Here is a 20,998-nt window from a genome sequence, read left to right on the forward strand (position 1 = left end):
CTTCAAAAACCTGTATTCCACAAAATAGGAAAGTCTGAAAGAAATGGACACCACATAAACAAACTAAAAGAAAAAAAAAAAAACACATGATCATTTCATTAGATGCTGAAAAGTCCTTTGACAAAATCCAACACTCCTTCATTATAAAGGTCTTGGAGAAATCAGAAATACAGAGAACATACCTAAACATAATAAAGGCAATTTATAGCAAGCCAACAGCCACCATCAAATTAAATGGAGAGGAACTCAAAGCAATTCCACTAAAATCAGGAACAAGACAAGGCTGTCCACTCTTCCCATATTTATTCAATATAGTACTAGAAGTTCTTGCTAGAGCAATAAGACAATGACAGGAGATCAAAGGGATACAAATTGGAAAGGAAGAAGTCAAACTTTCTCTATTTGTAGATGATATGATAGTATAGATAAGTGACCCCAAAAATTCTACCAGGGAACTCCTACAGCTGATAAACTCCTTCAGTAAAGTAGCAGGATACAAGATCAACTCAAAAAAATCAGTAGCTCTCCTATACACAAATGATGAAAAGGATGAGAAAGAAGTCAGAGAAATATCACCCTTTACAATAGCCACAAATAATATAAAATACCTTGGGATAACACTAATAAACAAGTGAAGGACCTTTTTGATAAGAACTTTAAATCTCTAAAGAAAGAAATTGAAAAAGATATCAGAAAATGGAAGGATCTCCCATGCTCATGGATAGGTAGGATTAACATAGTAAAAATGGCAATCTTACCAAAAGCAATCTACAGATTCAATGCAATCCCCATCAAAATCCCAACAGAATTCTTCACATACTTGGAAAGAAAAACACTCAACTTCATATGGAAAAACAAAAGACCCAGGATAGCTAAAAGAATCCTATACGATAAAGCAACCTTTGGAGGCATCACCATCTCTGACCTCAAACTCTACTATAGAGCTATAGTAATAAAAACAGCTTGGTACTGATATAAAAACCGACATACGGACCAATGGGATCAAATTGAAGACCCTGACATTAATCAACGCACATATGAACACCTGATTTTTTACAAAGAAGCCAAAACTATATAATGGAAAAAAGAAAGTATCTTCAACAAATGGTGCTGGCATAACTGGATGTCAATATGTAAAAGATTACAAATAGATCCATATCTGTCACCATGCACAAAACTCAAGTCCAAGTGGATCAAAGACCTGAACATGAATCCAGTTACACTAAACTTAATAGAAAAGAAAGTAGGAAGCACTCTTGAACGTATTGGCACCAGAGATCACTTCCTAAATATAACACCAGTAGCATAGACACTGAGAGCAACCATCAATAAATGGCACCTCTTGAAACTGAGAAGCTTTTGTAGGGCAAAAGACACGGTCAATAAGACAAAAAGACAGCCTACAGAATGGGAAAAGACCTTCACCAACCCTACATCTGACAGAGGATTGATCTCCAAAGTATATAAAGAACTCAAGAAACTAGACATCAAAATACTGAACAATCCAATTTTTAAAAATGGGCTGAAGAGCTAAACAGAGAATTCTCAAAAGAAGAATCTCTAATGGCTGAAAGACATTTAAGGAAATGTTCAACATTCTTAGTCATCAGAGAAATGCAAATCAAAATGACTCTGAGATACCACCTTACATCTGTCAGAATGGCTATGATCAAAAACACTAATGACAGTCTATGTTGGAGAGGATGCAGAGCAAGGGGAACACTCCTCCACTGTTGGTCAGAGTGCAAACTTGTACATCCACTGTGGAAATCAGTATGGCAGTTTCTCAGAAAATTGGGAAATGATCTACCTCAAGACATACCCAAGGAATGCTCAATCTTACCACAAAGATACATGCTCAACTATGTTCATAGCAGCATTATTCATAATAACCAGAACCTGGAAACAACATAGATGCCCGTCAACTGAAGAATGGATTAAGAAAATGTGGTACACATACACAATGGAATACTACTCAGCAGAGAAAAACAATGACAGCATGAAATTTGCAGGCAAATGGATGGAACTAGAAAAGATCATCCCGAGTGAGGTAACCCAGACTCAGAAGAACAAACATGGTATGTACTCACTCATAGGTGGATACTAGATATAAAACAAAGGACAATCAGACTGCAACCCACAGATCCAGGGAGACTACCTAGCAAGGAGGACCCTAGGATGACTGTGGCTTATAATAAGTTTTGGTTTTGCCCAATCACTGGGCAAGCTTTAGTGAAACATTTCATTATTAAGATAAGAATTTGTACTGTATCAAGCTGATGAAAGAATATGCTAGCTGTACTTCCAGGAGGGGAGGCTAAAATCTTTTTAGATTATGGGTTAGCCTATAGGAAAAATGTCTGCCATAAATCAGTGAAGGGGAAGATGAATAAGAATCTCATTTATACAGCTTAAGTAAAACATAGCTCTCTGAACAGATAGGTTTCTTCTGTATTCCAGAATCTAATCAATATTTGTATATATAATTTAGCTATTATTTGGCTTAAAAGGGCTTATGGGGAAATGTTATCATTTTCACTATTTTCTACAGAGAAAATATTTTCCAGTTTCAAGTAACCCTGGACTTTTTGAATTAAAACTTGTTTTTATGTTAAAAAAAAATCTGTATGATAAAAATAAATAAATAATAAATGCCACTAAGGCTATATAAGAAAGGAGGGTCTGAGCTTAATTTACCTTAATTCAGGAGATCATTTGGCCTTGTATGCTTGATAGGTATTTCAAATAAAATACACTGTTAGGAGTTCTTGGAAGCATACATAGCATACAAGGAAATCATTGCAGGAATTGGCTAATATATATACAAAAGCTAAAATATCACAAGACTTCTTAAGCTATGGCTTGACCTTCTGAAAAGTCCTTGACCTTTCCAAGTAGTAGCTTTTGTGATAGTAGCTGGATTCCATACATTTTCCTGCGACTTGCAGCAGAGATCCACCTGGCTCCACCTCCCAAGTGCTAGGATTAAAGGCGTGCACCACCACACCCAGCTGGTCTTTTTACTTTGTTGATAGTGTCCTTTGGTACACCTTTCACTTTGGTGAAGGATGTTTTCCTTTCTATTGACAGCATCAATTTCTTTAATTTTCTCACTCTGTACCCCAGGGTGGCCTCGAACTCACAGAGATCTGCCTGGCTCTGTCTCCAGAGTGCTGGGATTAAATGCATGAGCCACCGCCACCCGGCCATAAATAATACCTTAACTAAAAGAACAAATATAATATATCATTAGATACAGGAAAGTACTTTCAAATACCTTTGACTATGAAAATAATAAAAGAAACTTTATCTTTTTTTTCAGAATTCCAGAATACTAACGAAGTTGTTGAACACCCTGGGACAGCACCCTTACATTCACACACTAATGAAGAAGAAAGTCTACGTCCCAGGTGCCCTAACTGCAGATGGGTATTTAATTTTTTAATTCATCTTTAATTTAATAATCAGAAGCTTTAAAAGAGTTTTGAAAACATGAGTGGACTTTTATAAAATGTATCTGACATGTGATTTCCAAGGAAAGAATTCCTTTATGATACAGGGGAAAAAAATGTGATAATTCCAACTGAAGAACAACTAAGAAAATACCAGTCAGAATCTTGGTTGAGTCACTTTTTGTTCAAAAACCGAACCTTCAATCTAAAAACCTCATTGGGGTGATCATGTACCTAAATGTTCCCTGCTCAGCCATGAAAGTGGGCTCCAGCAGTCTGATGGATGCAACAGTTAATGCCTCCACCATACACATTAACTTACCCATGGTCTAACACACAGGCCCTCCTAGCCACAAATCCTAACCAGAAAGGCAACATCTGTTAACTATGGAAGGTAGTAGATCACTACAGGGTACAGATAGGCTTTCTTAACCTCCTGAACACCTAGGCACAGACAGGCTGCTTGTAACTAAGGGATACAGTTACTGTCTTCAACAAGGGAACAGAGATGTTGTTATAGAGGTGGACCCCGGCTACTCTGTAACACAATGCTTGACCCAGGCCTGCAGGAGGGAGTCGAGAGTGCTTTCCTGAAAGTTAAGCGACCAAATCAGGGAGTCTTCTAAGTGTGGGTGGAGGGGTGATGTATACAGGAGCCTTCAAACTGGGATTTGAGAGAACAGACAAATTCCAAGAGATGCAGAAATCTGCAATGAATAGGTAGAATAATAAGTGCTACTCAGAGGATCTTCAAAGGAATAAGTTGGAGCTCAAATTCTTCCTGCTTTTATAACACTTGGGAAGTGGGAAGTTAGGGGAAGCCATCCCTATAAAACCAAACTGAAGGCCGTCTCTGATGGAGCAGTAGGGTGGGAAGGTTATGATAACATGTTCCTTTCCTGTTTTTGTTTGTTTTGTTTTTCGAGACAGGGTTTCTTTGTGTAGCATTGGCTGTCCAAGAACTCACTATGTAGACTAGGCAGAGTCCTGTAACTCAGAGATCTGCTTGCCTCTGTCTCTAGTGCGGGGATTAAAGGCATGCACCACCACCGCCCAGCCCTTTCCTATTTTTAACAAGCTTTGTTGAATGATAACTTACATGCCACATAATATACACCGTTTTAAACTATGGTTCACACTAATTCAGAGTGTTCGGTACATTTACACTTCCCCACCCAGTGCCACTATTACACAAACATGACACATGGTTTACTCAGTCTGAAGTTGATAAGTAAGCATCTTGGTTAAATTCTTCTTCAGCTATGCTATGTATAATGCTGCTGGGAGCGTTTGTATGCAGATTTTCAGTTGACAATGTGTTTTGTCTCTCCTCGTTATATATAAAGGTGTGAGACTTCTAAGTCCTATGGTATCTTCCACATTGGGTTTTTGAGGAATAGCTAAACTGCATAGTCCCAAAGTCACTGCCCTGTTTATATCTCCCTCAGCAGTATATAAAGTTTCCTGTTTCTCTGCACCCATTGCATAATACCTGTTAATGTCTGCTTTACATATTAATATCCATAGAGGGACTCACTGATGAAATTAATAAGTATGAGATAGTTAACTCCAGAGATAAGACGGAGAGGCACAGCTAAGGAAGCTGCCTCACGCCGCACGAGAAAACAATAGGTGATATGTAAAACTGTATGTTAAGAAGAAGGGGGTCGGGCTGGAGAGATGGCTCAGTGGTCAGGAGCACTGGCTGCTCTTCCAGAGGACCCAGGTTCAATTCCCAGCACCCACATGGTAGCTCACAACTGTCTGTAACTCCAGTTCCAGGGGATCTGACACCTTCACACCAACGCACATAAAATAAATTTAAATTAATAAAAAAAAAGAAAGAGGGCGATGGGACTGTTTATGTGGAGTTAGGGAGACACACTGCAGAAGAAAGAACATCAAAAGTCAAGATTATTTTCCTCTTTTAGAGTGAAGAATAATAAAATGGAGCCATGGCAGCCTATGTTGATAAAAAGCTTAGAATTTTTAAAATGCATAAACTATGGGAGATGCATCAGAGAGAGGAGAGACCATTTTTCTTCTTTTTCATTTTTTTTCTCTCTTAGAACCTGGGTCGTCAACCTGCCAATGTCCTCAGACGACTTAATGAAGGAGATCCGAGGAAACAAAGTGGCTTTCCAAGACTGCTTCATCTCAAATCTCGCCTTCCTGCTGACATTTCCCGTGATCACCATGGCCGAGACCCCCGGAGATTTGCCGCTCACGCTACCACGGGGGAGCCCATTGATGTCTACCTGGAGTTCCTGCATCCCTACATTTGCTGTCCTGCTCACTGACACGGAGACCTTCCAAACAAACAATTCCTTCCGTACCTGGACCAGAATAAGAGTCCCCCCAGGTATCCTGAGTGATGCTCAAAGGCACAATGTGAGCGATGTGGCTCTATTCAACAATGGAATTATGTTTCTAATAAATGGTGCTATCTATCTAAAAACTAAAAGAACATTTGAAAAACTGGACTCAACTCAAGGTGTTCCTGAAACCGAAATTATTGGCATTCAAAGAAGAAGATGGTGTCCGGTCAGATATTTATTTAAGGTTAGTGAAATATGATATATGTGAGTATGTGTGTTATCAACATATATTTAGACATATTACTATAATATCCAGTGATATATCTGAGCGGCTGTTGCATGGTTATTGTCTCTCCCAGCCAAGTATTAACCCCACATAGCTCCTAAGGCCATATGTGATCCAGCATGTTCAAGCTCATAGGGGGCTATAGACACAGTTACTTTATTTAAAGATGTAGACAGCTGTATCTCTCAGATTTCTGAGGTCTCTTAGCAGTAAAGATGCATCCCCAGTGGCAAAGAAAAAAAAAAATCTTGTATGCTGTCATGCAGACCAATGCTGTCATACTGTGGGGACAAAAGCACCCCCATATATGTTCCCCTAAGACCCTGTGTGCCTTCAAAAGTTAATCAAATTACCACAATATTATAGACAATAGATACCAAAGCACTTTCACCATAAAACATAAATATTGCACAAAAATGTAAGTGTTCTTTTAACGACATTGTTGGGCTCCTAAAGAAATATGCTACCGTAAAGAACAAACATATGAGTTGAACATTAAAATGTATGAAATAGCCAAGCTGACCAGGAAGGATAGGTCTAAATGATGTGTGACTACAGTTCCAGTTGCCTTGAGTCCTGGACAGGGGGCGGGCTATTCCTGGTAGCAAAGATGGGGCGGGGCTTTCTTACAACATTCTCTGCTTAGGTCCTAAAGAGCCTGGCTGCCCTAACACTCACCTCTTAAACACTCGTACAAAACTGATAAATCCACAACACAGAAGCCACCACGCTGCTCCCTATCTTGGGGCAGCCCACTCCGTTCTCTCTTTGGGGTGCTCTGCTTAGCTTTACCAACTACACTGATGCTTTAGGACATAAGCCTCGGCCTAGCCTACGTCTTGACTGAATTCATTCCTTTAGGAAGACAAGAATCAAGGGATACACCACCATTCCCACCTCCTCATATGTCCTCACAGGAAGAGAAATTCTGGGAGGAAAAAAACCTGTCCCAACAGACTGGCCCAGAGGAAGATGCAAATTCCAACACGTTAGCTATCCTTGGGACTGACCTCTGACAGTCAGAGTTCAGATACCAGGAGGTAAAGCCTTAGGACAGAGCAAAGACGGGAATCTGGAACAATTTTTTTTTGCATAAAATAACGACCTTCAAAGAGATCCTAACACATCCAAACCTATGTCAGCTTTTGTTACAGAAAGAGAAGGGGCTGGAGAGTTGGCTTAGCAGTTAAGAGCACTGGCTGCTCTCCCAGAGGACCTGAGTTTGATTCCCAGCACCCACATGGTAGATCAGAACCATCTGTAACTCCAGTCCCAAGGGATCCCATGCCCTCTTTTGACCTCCTTATGCATCAGGCACGCATATGAGTGCACAGACATGTATCTATGTAAAACATTCATACACATGAAATAAAATAAATAAATCTAAAAATTAAATGTTCTAAACCCTAGGATACTTTTTAAAATGACAGTTATATTTAAGAATATATGCATGTAACAACAATTAATGGAAAAGAGATCATGAATTTGAAAGAGAGCAAGAAGGGGATATGGGAGGATTTGGAAGAAGAAAAGGGGGAAATGATGTATATTATAATCTCAAAAATAAAAGAAATATTTTTTAAGTGTTTCCCTCTGGATTTCCTAAATGACAGCCCACTCACAGTCACTTAGGAGTTTGAATTCACAATATCTATGTGGGTTACGTACATGTAAGACCTGAAAAGGAAAGTCTATTGAGTAATTATCTTTATCAAGTTGGCCTCTGGGGACCATCTTTATTGTTAATTGATGAAGGCCAAGCCTAAAAGTAGGCAGGACCATTTCCTAGGTTTACGTCCTGAACAGTGTTATGTGTGGGGAGAGTGCTGAGCACAAGTCTGCATGCGCTCATTCTGGCTGCCGCTGCTCTGGACTGTGGATGGAACACTGCTTTAGCCTCCTGCCTTGACTTCCCTACAGTGATGGACTGTAACCTGGGACTGTGCGCCAAATAAACCCAAATCCTTCTCCCTTGGAGTTGCTTTGGTTAGAGGTTTTTTGTCTGTTTGTTTGTTTGCCCCCCCCCCACAGGGTTTCTCTGTGTAGCTTTGTACCTTTCTTAGAACTCACTTTGTAGACCAGGTTGGCCTCGAACTCACAGCGATCTGCCTGCCTTTGCCTCCCGAGTGCTGGGATTAAAGGCGTGTGCCACCACCGCCCAGCTTGGTTAGAGTTTTTGATCATAGAAATTGGGAAGACAAATCTCTGTATTAGAAAAGAAGAAATGTCTGAAATCTCTGTTTCCACATTAAAGAAGTAGCTGAGGGATAGGAAGGGATGCCATAGTAGTGTAGACAAATTTCTAAACAGTCTTATTAAATAAGAAACACAGAGCCAAATACAGAGGTGAAAGCCATAGAAATCAGAGTGATAGCCACCAACTAACCTTAGCTCACCACATCACCATAGCTTCCCAAGAGAACCAGCTTCTTCCTGTCTAACCTGCACCTTTATTGCCTTGCTGTTCTGCCTTCTCATTGGCTCTTAACCCAGCCAAAGGTGTGTGTCACCAGTTTGACTGTGTCCTTGAACACAGGAGGCTCTGCCTGCCATGTGATTGGATTAAGGGCATGTGCCACCACCACCTGACTTCTATTTATGGCTGGCTATGACCTCTGATCTCCAGGCAAACTTTATTTATTAACATACAAATAAAATATCGCCACATTTCAGCACAAATAAAGTATCACCACATAGTAGGGCCTTTCTTCTATTACATATCAATGCCAATATTGTTTTCAAAAGCTGTAGTAATTACAAAATACCTATAGCAGATTTGTTTACATAGTGGTTCTGCATTAACCAAACTGTGGCGTATCGGATCTCTCAACATTTCAACTCTTAGTGGATGTGAAATGGCATTTCACTTTAATCTTCTTTATAAACATCCTGTATTTTTCTTTTTGCAGGGCTGGGATTAGGACCCAGAACCTCACATCCAGCCCCTGGCTCTTAAATATTTCTTGCTCATGTTTTCCTTCTCTATAACCATCACCCTTTCTGTGTCTTTGTATTTAAGGAGAGCTTCTTATAGACTTGACAAATTTTTGTGTTTTTTTTTTTTTTTAATAATGGTGATAATCTCTGCCTTTGAGTAGAATCTATTTAGATGTAGTGTTAACTATTATTAATGGCTGGATTAAGACTACTATTTGGAAGGCTGGAGAGATTGTTCGGTGGTTAAGAGTGTTTGTTGCTCAATCATGAGGATCAGAGTTTGAATCCCAGCACCTACAATGGGCAGCTCTCAAAGGCCTACAGCTCAGTACCGAGAGATCCAATGTATTTGTTTGGTCTCCCTGGGCACCCGAACACCTGTGAGCATGTTGTCACCACACAGACATACACACACACACACACACACACACACACACACACACACACAACCTCTGGGGGGAATAAAAGACCACTATTTTGACTTCTTTCCCCCTCTCCCAGGGATTGATCTAGGCCCTTGTGCATCCTTGTCAATCAACCATTCTACCACTGCACCACCTCCCAACAGCAGCACTGTCTGTCTGTCCCTCCAGTTCTTTGGTCCTTTGTTTCTCCACTCTTGCCTCATTCTAAATAGATTGTAAATTTTTTTTTAGTATTTTTATGTTGTCTCATATAGACTTTTTTAAAAATAGAAACTATTTTTAGTTGCTATGCTGAGATTTATAATAATCATCTTTAAGTTATCAGGGTCTAATTTTATGTCACAACACTGTAGGACCTTATGACCGTGTCTTTGTATTTATACCCCAGTCCTTTGTATGGCCTCATATTTTACTTCTAAATATGCAATAAATCTTATAACACATTGTTAGTATTGTACTTTAAGTAGCCTAGTGTCATAGAAACACATAGATAACTGGTATAAAATGATAAAAATTAAAGATTTTTACTGTTGTTTTCATGGTCATGGGATATTTGGGTTTGTTTGTGTGTTTGTTATTGAGACAAGGTCTCACTGTGTAGCCCAGGCTGGCCTCAAACTCAGAATCTTCCTCCCTTAATCTCCTAACTTCTGGGATTACAGGTATACACCACCATGCTTAGTAAGAGTGATAAGTAGGCAAGGAAAGGCTTGTGTATCTGAAAGTTTGAAGGAAAATATTATCTATTCTTTCTATTGCTAGAAACATAAGAAAAATTAATGGAATTATCTCTTTTCATGATATGTAATATGACATGGTTTTTTTTATTTAATGGACTTTAGTGCCAAAGTATTATTCTGAAATATTGCTAAAAGAAAACGTGATGATTACTTCTTTTTTATTTTATTACTTTTGGTGTTGGGGATGGAAGCCAGGGTCTTGGGAACCCAAGCATCCATGCTGCCATGGGGCTACTCTCCCAACCTCTACTCTTGACCGTCAAGTGTAGGAAAAATAGAAGGACCGGAATTGCTAGGCCACTCTCTGTCGCTGAAGATTTTTCGATTTTTCTTTTCTTTTCTAGAGTGCAAGGAAAAAGAGCCTGTTTGCCATATGGACAAAAAGTGAATTTTACCTTGGATATTCTGAATTTAGATTTGTGAAAATAATGGATAGTGCAAGACTGAAAGCGGCTCTCAGGCTCGACCCCTCCGACACCGTCGTGATCCAGAGTGTGGAGTACACGTGGCACCCTCTGGAGCTCGCCCTGATCCTGCACCACTACCCCTCCTCTGCGACCACCAAGCATACCCGCATGCTGCTCTACAACGAGGATTCCACAGAGTGGACGATTCAGGACTTCCAGTTAGATCTGCCCATGAGCAGCAACTTAGTCGCGCATTTTCTCTACTCGGCTCTGCCAGACTTAATCCTGTGGGATGCACACAGGGTTTACTATTATTACAGAAACTTCACTATTAGTGGGACTATGAAAACACAAGAAAGAGAAGAGAATCTGTCAAGTTTATCGGATGGCAGCAAAATCCACAACGTCATCGTAGGTGAGGAATTCTCAACCCTGTTAAAAAGTATTCTGGGTTTCGTTATATTGATGATGTAGAGGTTGTAAATGTTCCAGTGTGTGGTTCTTTTGATGGTTACTGGCATGTATTTAGCACCTAGAGCTTAATAGATTTTAAATTTGACCAGCGTTAGATCATGATCCCATGTAGCAGAATGGCAAACTCAAAAGTTTCATGTCACGTGCTTGGCAGATGCTAAGGAAGCAGTTTGTATATTTGTCAGAGAAAGAGGTTATTGTACTGTTCTTGTTTTGTTTTGTTTGAGACAGGGTTTCTCTGTGTAATAGTCCCTGGCTGTCCTAGAACTCACTTTGTAGACCAGGCTGGCCTTGAACTCTGAGAGATCCGCCTGCCTCTGGAAGCATTATACTGTTTAATGTTCCTAAGGTTCACACAATAAGTATCTTGAGCTGTAGCTCCAGGCCACAGTCCTACAAGCTAGTTAGGAGCCAGAAATCAAAGTGCCAGCAGGACATGTTCCTCTGCGCAACCTGGGATTAGGGGGTCGGGGGGTGGGGGTGTTTTCTCTTGGTTCTTGGGTTTTTTTTTTTTTTTTGCCTTTACTTGTCTCACGGACACATCTGTCCAGTTCCTCCTCCTGTCCACCATACTGTGTTCTCCATGCATGCCTCTGTTTTCATCTTTTGAAAAGACAGAACCAGGCCAAGGAAATGAGTCCATGTGGAAAAGCACTTGCTGCGCAAGCCTGATGCCCCAAGTTTAGATCCCCTTTCCTTAAAATGCCTTTTCACTTGGCTTCTAGGGACCCTCTTCCCCCACCCCACCCCCTCCTCCTTCCTGTGTCACCAGCTTCTGCCCCTCAGCCTTTTTTTATTTTTATTATTATTTTATTTTATTTTTGGTTTTTTGAGACAGGGTTTCTCTGTGTAGCTTTGTGCCTTTTCTGGAACTCTCTTTGGAGACCAGGCTGGCCTCAAACTCACAGAGATCCGCCTGCCTCTGCCTCCCGAGTGCTGGGATTAAAGGCGTGCGCCACCACCGCCCGGCTTTATTTTATTTTTTATCCTCAGCATCATAACTTCTGAATAGCCAAGCGTCCCAGAGCTCGTTGTATTGACTTCTGGGCTCTGTTGATCCTTGTGGTTTGCCCTGCAGCCAGGAGCCCCAGCCTGATCTCACTGCTCCTGTTTCCTGCCGCCTTCCTAACACATTTACGTGGATGAGCAGCAGGCGCTCCAAATCTCACACAGCCATGATATTTGTATTGAAAGGTGCCTAAGGAGATTGGCAAAAAGGCACCTCTTGGTACGTCTGTGACGGCATTTCCAGAGAGGGCTGGCTAAAGGAGGTGGGGGACCCTGCCCTGACTACCGTCACACAGTCCCATAGGCTGGAGCCCTGAATGAAGTCAAAGAGGTACGAGGAGAAAGCCAGCCACTGCAGGCGCTCCTCTGCGTCCTGCCTACCACACACCCAGCAGCCTCCCCCTTCACACGCTCTGGCTGGCGTGATGTTGAGTATCTATCTACTCAGGCCCGAAGTCAGAGTCAGCTCGCTAGAGACTCCGCCCCCAACCCTTAAGTCCAAACAAAATCACCCCTCCTCCTAAACTGTTTCTTTCAATAATGAGAACATGACTAACCAAACCAAACCAAACCAAAACGGTACCAGACAGACACAGTCATTGACGTGGCCGGGCTTGACTGTAGTTCCTACGCCTCCGAGACTAATTTGTAGGGATAATTTGGAAGAGTTTGGAGGAACAGGCTCGAGAAGCCCTGGAATGTTGCATACTAGGCTTAAGACTTATTTTTATTTTGTTTTAGTTATGTATATATGTGAGTGTGTGTGGTGGGGCGTAAGCACACAGGTGCAGGTGTCTGGGATGCCAGAGAAGGGTCGCCTGGAGCAGGAAGTACAGGCAGTTTAGTGCTGCCCATGCCACAATGCTCTCAACTGCTGGGCCATCGCCTCTCCGGCTCTGTACACCAAGCTCAGTGGACCAGTTCTGGTGAGAGCTCAGAAGACCAGACTGTCAGCAGAAATGTGGGCAAGAAGCCGGGCGGTGGTGGTGGTGGTGCATGCCTTTAATCCCAGCACTCGAGAGACAGAGCCAGGCAAATCTCTGTGAGTTCGAGGCCAGCCTGGTCTACAGAGTGAGTTCCAGGACAGGCTCCAAAGCTACACAGAGAAACCCTGTCTCGAAAAACCAAAAGAAAAGAAAAGAAATACGGGCAAAGAGATTGGGATAAGGGCCCCTTGGGAATCCAGTAAGACATCCACGTTACAGCTTGGTAAAGAACTTGGCAACATTCTGCTCGTGTCCAGAGACTGCCCATATCCAGAGGCTGAATTTTAAAGAAAAAAGCAAATTAATCATGTGAAGGGAATGTCAAGGCAGCCTATATTACAGGCTTTGCTGGCTGCTTTAATAAGGTTCACCTTGAGAACAAGGAGGAAAAATAATAGACGCCTTTGCTGTTTGCACAGAAAGGTCCATGGGAACGTAAGACTGAGGAAGGCCTGCTTTCTGAAGAAATTGACACCATTAACTAGAAGCCATGTGTTTTGTCTTTGGCACAACAGGAAAAGTTACCTTGGGGACTGGGTAGGCCTCACCCAGTGCACACTCAAAGGTATCAAAGAATAAAATCATTTGAGAGGTTTTCCCTTTTGAAAAGAGAGCCTGCAGGGTACCCTGCTGGTACAGAAGCCCTCAGAAGTTGTTCCTCAGGGTTCGTTTCACTATGCTCAGTCACCTAGGTACTCAGAGGCCAGTGTGGCTGTGGTCCAAGGGAGCCTGGCCAACCCCGAAATTGGCAACAGACCCTGGCTTCGTCCGCTTGATGCCAGTTTTGTAGGTGTGCAGACTGCAGGAGCCAATGGGGTCATGGAGGCGTCTATCAAAATTCCCAAAGAAAGCCTGTGAGGCCAGGCAGTGTGACATCATTGTTGTCCCGACAGGCAGTCCCTGAAAAAGTGATGAGCAGAGCTATGAGGGGGAAGCCTGGCCTTCCTTGGAGAAGCCAGGGTATCGAAGCTTTCGGGAATGTGGAATATCTGCCAGGAACGGCTGTGGAGCCAGCTCAAGAGAGAGGCCATTCAGGCTGAAGACCACAAGGCCACCCCAGTGCGGTTGCCCTAGACTTTTGGGGCCCGCGTCCCACCACCACAGTGTGCCTTGAATACTGGGAATATTGCCGTAGGAGTCAACATTCGTCTTGACGGCTTTCCCAGTTTTCTCTCCTCATCTTTCTCTCTTGGAATAGGAGTGCTTCTTCTGTGCTAATGTGCCTCGAAAGTATATAATTTGTTCATGTTTGTGGCTAAGAGTTGGCCTTGAATCTCAGAAGAAGCTTTAAACTTGGGAGTTTGAACGCTGTTTGGACTTTGAAGACTGAGATGAATCTCAGTGTGTTTTGGTTGGAAGATAAAGGGACCCAGTCATTATGGGGTCGAGGGGGATCCAACAGTGGATTATTTTGGTTGGAGGTTGAATGCCAAATTGACAAGCAGTGGACTTTGATGGTTAATCGTGGTTGTCAAGTTGACTAAGAAAGAGATGACTAGTAAAGCATGAAAACTAGTAAAGAAAGCCCCTGAGTATTTCCAGGTAGGATTAAGGGGGAAATGCGTACTCTGAATGGGGCAGCGCCATCCCATAGATTGGAGGCCCAGGTGAAATAAAAGGGGAAAACATGCCAGTATTAGGCAGTCTCTCTGAACGCCTCAATGAATGAATTGAGGGTGCTGAAGTAGCTGAAATGCTGGTAAGGACTCAAGAATCTAGTTTTGTTTGTTTGTTTTTGGTTGGTTTTGTTTTTTTAAATCAGTAACCTTAAAGGGAATTCAAACAAGCAAGTGAATGAAATAAGGGAGTGGATATAAGACAAGGAAACCAACATGGAAATCCAGCAAGGAAAGTGAGATTTTGGGAAAACAAAACAAACAGAAGCATAGGAGATGAAAACACAAGGGAAAGCATCACCAATAGATGGGACCGAGCAGGGGGGGAAAAGTCAAAGGCTGAATGTAAAAATCAAAGACATAGTGCATTCGGATGATGCAAGTTAAAAACAAAATGAGCATGTATTACTGTAACTTGCAAGAACTCCGGAACAGAAGGGTGGGTCAGGAGCTGCTCTGGAACAGAAGGGTGGGTCAGGAGCTGCCTCCACACGAGGCGGTGAGTGGGAAGAGTGAGGGAGCAGAGAGCCTGCCCCAGAGAAAGAGCAGAGGAACACAGGTAGACACAAAGGGAGTGGCACCCTCCCAAGCATGGGAGGACCGTGGAAGGACCTCTGCTTTCCTACAGTATCTGATGGGTACCATTGATAGAAGGGATGTGTGTGAATCTCATCTTATTATGTAGAGTTCTTACATACAAGAACTAAACCTAGTCTGTGCTTATTGGCCGTTCTGTGTACTTTCTAGTCTTCCTATTAGATGTTCTATATGAGGAATATGCCAGTGAGGTTTATCTTAACAGCATGAGATGGCCATCTGTCTCCGGCCTATCTCACTGTCACTTAGCACCATTGCCAAACGTGTCCCATCCCACTCTCCCCCTCCACCCCCGTGGATGACCACTCTACCCTGCTCAAGGCACTTTCAGAGGCTTGTGCCACATTTTGGAATCCTCATCATCTAGACTCAGCCAGGTCTCTCCCACACTCACATTTCTCTCCGTGCCTGTAATTCCAGGTTACTTGTAATCTTTACTTTCGAGACTCTTCCTCTCCCTTGTTGCAAAACATTGCTAGGATTTTTGTTTTTCTGTTTTGCTTTTTTCCCCCTTTTGAAAAAAAATTCAATTTTATCTACCAAAGTTTCTCCTTTCATTTAGTTCCCTCCTCTCGACCTTTCTTCATGAGCAGTCCTTCCCTTTCTTCCTTCTCTGTGACTTCAGTGGCCTTTCTCTGCTTCCCAAGCGCCATGATTAGCTAATTCATTCTTTCCCATCTTTGTCTTCACTAAAAGCTATAAATGAGGACCAGTAAAGCACTTTATTAGGATCTGAGTTCAGAACCCCAGAACCCATGCCAAGCCAGAAACAGTAGTGCATGTCTGTAGTTCCAGCATCGCTGTGGCAGGTTAGGAGGTAGAGACAGGAGTACTTCCAGAAACTCGTGAGCCAGTTAGCCTGGAATACACACTAGTGAGCAATAAAAGTCAAAAGATCTCAAGCGAAGTGGAAGGGTGAGAACTGGCACCTAAGGTTGCCCTAAAACAGCCTGTTTTTCTGGTTGGTTTTTTTTATTCATTGGGGCGGGGGAGGGGGGGTGAGTACGTGCACGTGGAGGTCAGAGGACAACTTGCAGAAGTTGGTTCTCTCCTTCCATCATGTGGATCTCAGGACCAAACTCATGTCATCAGGTTTGGTGGTAGGAACCTTTACCCACTAAGCCATCTCCCCCACTCCCCCATCTACTGTCTGGTTTGGAGAGGTTTCTAATTGTATGCAGATTCATACTATATGTATCCTATAACTGCTTAATCATTCACCAAAGAGATCTATTATGTCATCCCTACACACATTTCCTCCCTTCCACTTTTTGATCTACTGCATGCATTTCTGATTATGCAAATTCAATTAGTATATTATTTATGGTAATTTATGAATTAGTGATTTACTAATTACTCTACTTGCAAATGTAAGATACACTGAGTATCATGAACCTGACTGCATGAATCCGCCTCCCTGCTTCTCACCAGTCGTCTCTGAGTGTTGCCTAAGACCTATTCTATTTTTGGCAAAGTCTCTGTGTAGCTAGAGTTTTCCGCCTTGCCCACAGTCAGGACAAATCTTTGTCACCCGCCAGTCCCACAGCCGCTTAGACCCAACCAAGTAAACACAGAGACTTATATTGCTTATAAACTGTATGGCCGTGGCAGGCTTCTTGCTAACTGTGTTTATAGCTTAAATTAATCCATTTCCATAAATCTATACCTTGCCACGTGGCTGGTGGCTTACCGGCGTCTTCACATGCTGCTGGTCATGGCGGCGGCTGCAGTGTCTCTCCGCCTCAGCCTTCTGCTTCCCAGAATTCTCCTCTCTCCTTGTCCCACCCACTTCCTGCCTGGCCACTGGCCAACCAGTGTTTTATTTATTGACCAATCAGAGCAATTTGACATACAGACCGTCCCACAGCATCTCTGTTAAGGTGAGAAAGCTGGAGATTTCTCCATCTAGTCAGGAATACCTTATTCTTCTATAACGACCCACACAATGCCATAGGCTGAGTGCTTGAAACAAGATACATAAATTTCCTCATATCTATGCCAGTCCAGGATCAAGGCACCATCAGGAATGAATTCCAGTGAGCCAACAGACAGTCTCCTCCTCAATGTCCTCACAGGAACTGGTGTGTGTGTGTGTGTGTGTGTGTGTGTGTGTGTGTGTGTGTATGTGTAAAGAGAGAGTTCCCCAGAAGGGTATATTCTTCTTTCAAGGATGCCAGTCCCACTAAATTAGTGTCTTCTGCCCGTGGCCTCATTTAACTAGAAGTACTTCCTTAAAGGCTCTGTTTATCCCCAATGTATTTACGGTGGGGGTGCAGGCTCCAGGAAGTGGGGATGAAGGCTCCAGGGTATAAATTTGAAGAAAACACAGATCTGACTGTAACATTATCCTCCCTAATAGTCCTGTCCTTGCCATATGCATATTCTTTACTGAAAACTGTGTGTGTGTGTGTGTGTGTGTGTGTGTGTGTGTGTGTGTGTGTGTGTGATACGATATATAAGAGAGGTATAGTGAATATGAAGAGAAATGTACTCAGGATTTAAGACGTCCTCATATGAGTTCAAAGGTAGGAGTTCATGCTTGTTCATTCTAATTTTTCAAGATAAATAGTCATTATACAAGCAATTGTTTTTATTAAAAGTATACTTCAATAAAAACAGGATTTATGACTACTTAAGCTGGGCCGGTGAGACGGCTCAGCAGGTAAGAGTGCTCGGTGCCAAGCCTGACGGTCTTTGAGTTTGATCCCCAGAACCCACAAGGCAGAGAGACCCACATTTCACAGATTGTCCTCTGATCTCCAAGTGTGCATTACAGCATATGCATGCACACACTCTGCGCGCGCGCGCACACACACACACACACACACACACACACACACACATTAAAAATTTAAATAACATAAACGTTTTTCTCTTTTCCAGATCGTTTTGGGAGTATTTTGATAAAAATGGAAAATAATGTAATGTTCTTTTCCAAGACTGACATTACAGATATAATTAAGTTACATATATGGGCAAACAGCACAATAAAGTCAGCACTTTACTTCAACAGATCTGCCAAAGTATATCTCCTATATTTTAGTGAAATCTACCTCATGCAGAGACAGGAATACCCCTTATTTCTGGAGATAGAAAGTTCAGTTTACAGAAGCGACGATCGATGCCCATATCTGGCATTTCAACACAATATTTTTAGTGATTTTTACTTTATTGACAAAGGAGAAACCCTGACAATTTGGACTCAAATAGTCTACAAAGAAAATATGGGTCTCTCTATTATTATAGAACACTATGGCCCAAATATATTAACCTGGACACAAGACCTCTCCTATGAGATTGCCTCAGGACTCTGTACTAAAACTATGGTAAGTTAATATTTTTTTATTTATTTGGGTTGAATAAATTAAAACCATTAGCTTCTTTTTTTCTCGAGAGACAGGCTGTGTCATTAGACAGGTGGGCTAGGCTAGTTGACTAGTGAGCCCAAGGGGTCCACCTGTCTCTGCACACTTGGGAGGAATTATCTAGATTAGGTTAGTTCCTGGGCACGCCTGTGAGAGGTTTTCTTGAATAGGTTAATTGAAATGGGAAGCCTGAATTTTCCGTGGCATCTGAGCTTCAACCCAGATAGAAGCAAGTCCGAAAGGGAACCTTTTGCTTTTACCTGCTTGCCTTTGCGCTCTCTCTCTCTCTCTCTCTCTCTCTCTCTCTCTCTCTCTCTCTCTCTCTCTCTCTCTCTCTCTCTCTCTCGTGAGTTTGTCTGCCCAGTTCCTGCTGCCGCCACTGTCGCCGCAGCTACCGCTGTTATTGGTGACATCAGAACCCAAATTCTTTGTCCTTCCCACATGGAATGAAAACCTGCAGATCTCCAGGAAACCTGCAGGCTTTCAGCACCAGACTGGGACGGCTGAGACTGCCAGTCTCCTAGACTAAGCCGCTGTTGGCCTCTCAGCCTCTCCAACATGAGGACAGGCACTGTCGGACTATCTAGACTGTATCGTGTAAACCAATCAAAAACACCCCACTTTAAAAGTAGCCGCCAGGCTGTTACTGACTCCAGAGTCTTGAGAACAGCCACTGTTGGACTACCCAGCCCACATCATGTAAGTCAATCTAATAAACTGTTATTTCTGTTCCTCTGGAGGGATCTAATACCCAAGGAAATAGACTACCTCTTAGACAAACAAGTTATGTCACACTGTAGAGGAGTATACACACAGAGTGTGCAGAATTATTGCAACCATATTTCCAAACCATCTACTATAATAGATGTAAATATAAGGTATATATTATTGCATATTATATTTTAATATTATACAGTATTATTAATACACAACATATCATCATACAGTATTACATTATTATTATATTATATAATGTATTGTTATACATTAAAATATATTAATTATCAATATACAATACACAAAATGTGGAAGATTGAAATTACAGAAGGGCATATTCACAAGGCGGGTGAACATTTTTAAAAATACTCAGAAACAACAGAAGAAAGGGTTCTGGCAAATACCCTGTGCAGAGCAATGAGGCAAAGACGACATGTGAGATGGTTCAGAGAAGAGTACTAGAAAGCAAGCTTACCTCCTGGTCTTCCGAGCTCAGGAAACCAGGAGCCATTAAAAAACAAGAGCACTGCAGTGGCAAATGCCAAGTGCTGGGGAGAGAGAAGTTCAGTGAGATAATTAACCCGGGCGAGGGAGGTGGTCCAGGCACAAGGACGTGAGTTCGATCCCCAGAACCCACATTTCAAAAACAAACAAACAAACAAAAACAAACAAACAAAAAAAAAAAAACTCAGCGTTGGTAGCACACACTTTCAGTCCCAGCATCATGTTCTCAGAGACAGACAGACAGATCCCTATGGTTCATCACCAGCCAGCCTGGCCTGCTTGATAAGCTCCACATCAGTGACAGCAAGCCCCTGCCTCGGGGGGAGGGGGGGCAATCTGGAGAGATGGCTCAGTGGTTAAGAGAACCCGGGTACCATTCCTGGCGCCCATGTGATAGCTCAAAATCATCTGTAACTCCAGTTCCAGGAGGACTGATGCCCTCTTCTGGCTCTGAGGGCACCGTAGGCATGGTACATACATACATACATACATACATACATACATACATACATGCAGGCAAATACACATAAAATCTAAAAAAAAATAAATAAATAAAGAACACAAATGGTGCCTGAGAAACAACACCTGAGTTTGTTCTCTGGCTTCAACAAGGAACACATGGGCACAACATATGTGTCACCAAGTCAGATGATCTCAGTTTGACCCCAGGAATCCACATGGCAGAAGAGAACCAACTCCTTCAAGTTGCCTTCTGACCTTTACATGTATGCTGTAGCACATGCATACCCCTACACATGTCACACACACACACACACACACAGAGTAAATACATCTCAAGTATATCAGCTCTCTTACTCAAATATTTAAATGTCTAAAAGTACACAGTGTGTCTTAGAGAAGCTTGGTTTGCAGTGGTGAACACTGAAACCCACTGTAGTGAACCTAGACGTGCAAACCTAGAGGATACTAACTTGAGGGCCCATTTCCACCTTTCCTGCTCTACAGAAACTTTTCCATTTTCTTTTTCAGTATACAACGTTCTCTCAGACAACAAACTACGAATTAGTAAAAGATTACTTCAAGCTAGAGTAAGCATGACTTTTAAAGATGTTACTTGCGTTTCTCATGCCTATGTTTTCTTTCATTTAAATGAACTCACACCCTTTCAAATGTCCAAACTTCAAATTCTTGTGCATGTCTAGACA

At 42.2% G+C, this 20,998-nt stretch overlaps 1 protein-coding gene across 9 annotated transcripts in view; it reads left to right on the forward strand.

Annotated features, from left to right (window-relative positions):
- Catspere (catsper channel auxiliary subunit epsilon) overlaps positions 1-20,998 on the forward strand; it is a 120,180-nt gene that overhangs the window by 56,431 nt on the left and 42,751 nt on the right. For 5 of the 9 annotated variants that reach the window (XM_076548029.1, XM_076548030.1, XM_076548031.1 and 2 more), the window contains 5 exons: positions 3,323-3,429; positions 5,522-6,014; positions 10,503-10,980; positions 18,130-18,572; positions 20,823-20,881. In XM_076548029.1, coding sequence (XP_076404144.1) covers positions 3,323-3,429; positions 5,522-6,014; positions 10,503-10,980; positions 18,130-18,572; positions 20,823-20,881 — 1,580 coding nt within the window. The remainder of the gene's footprint in view (positions 1-3,322; positions 3,430-5,521; positions 6,015-10,502; positions 10,981-18,129; positions 18,573-20,822; positions 20,882-20,998) is intronic. The other 4 variants (XM_076548034.1, XM_076548035.1, XM_076548036.1 and 1 more) reach the window with 2 other exon arrangements.

The sequence above is a fragment of the Peromyscus maniculatus genome, chromosome 11 (genome assembly GCF_049852395.1).
Source record: "Peromyscus maniculatus bairdii isolate BWxNUB_F1_BW_parent chromosome 11, HU_Pman_BW_mat_3.1, whole genome shotgun sequence".
Classification (NCBI taxonomy): domain Eukaryota; kingdom Metazoa; phylum Chordata; class Mammalia; order Rodentia; family Cricetidae; genus Peromyscus; species Peromyscus maniculatus.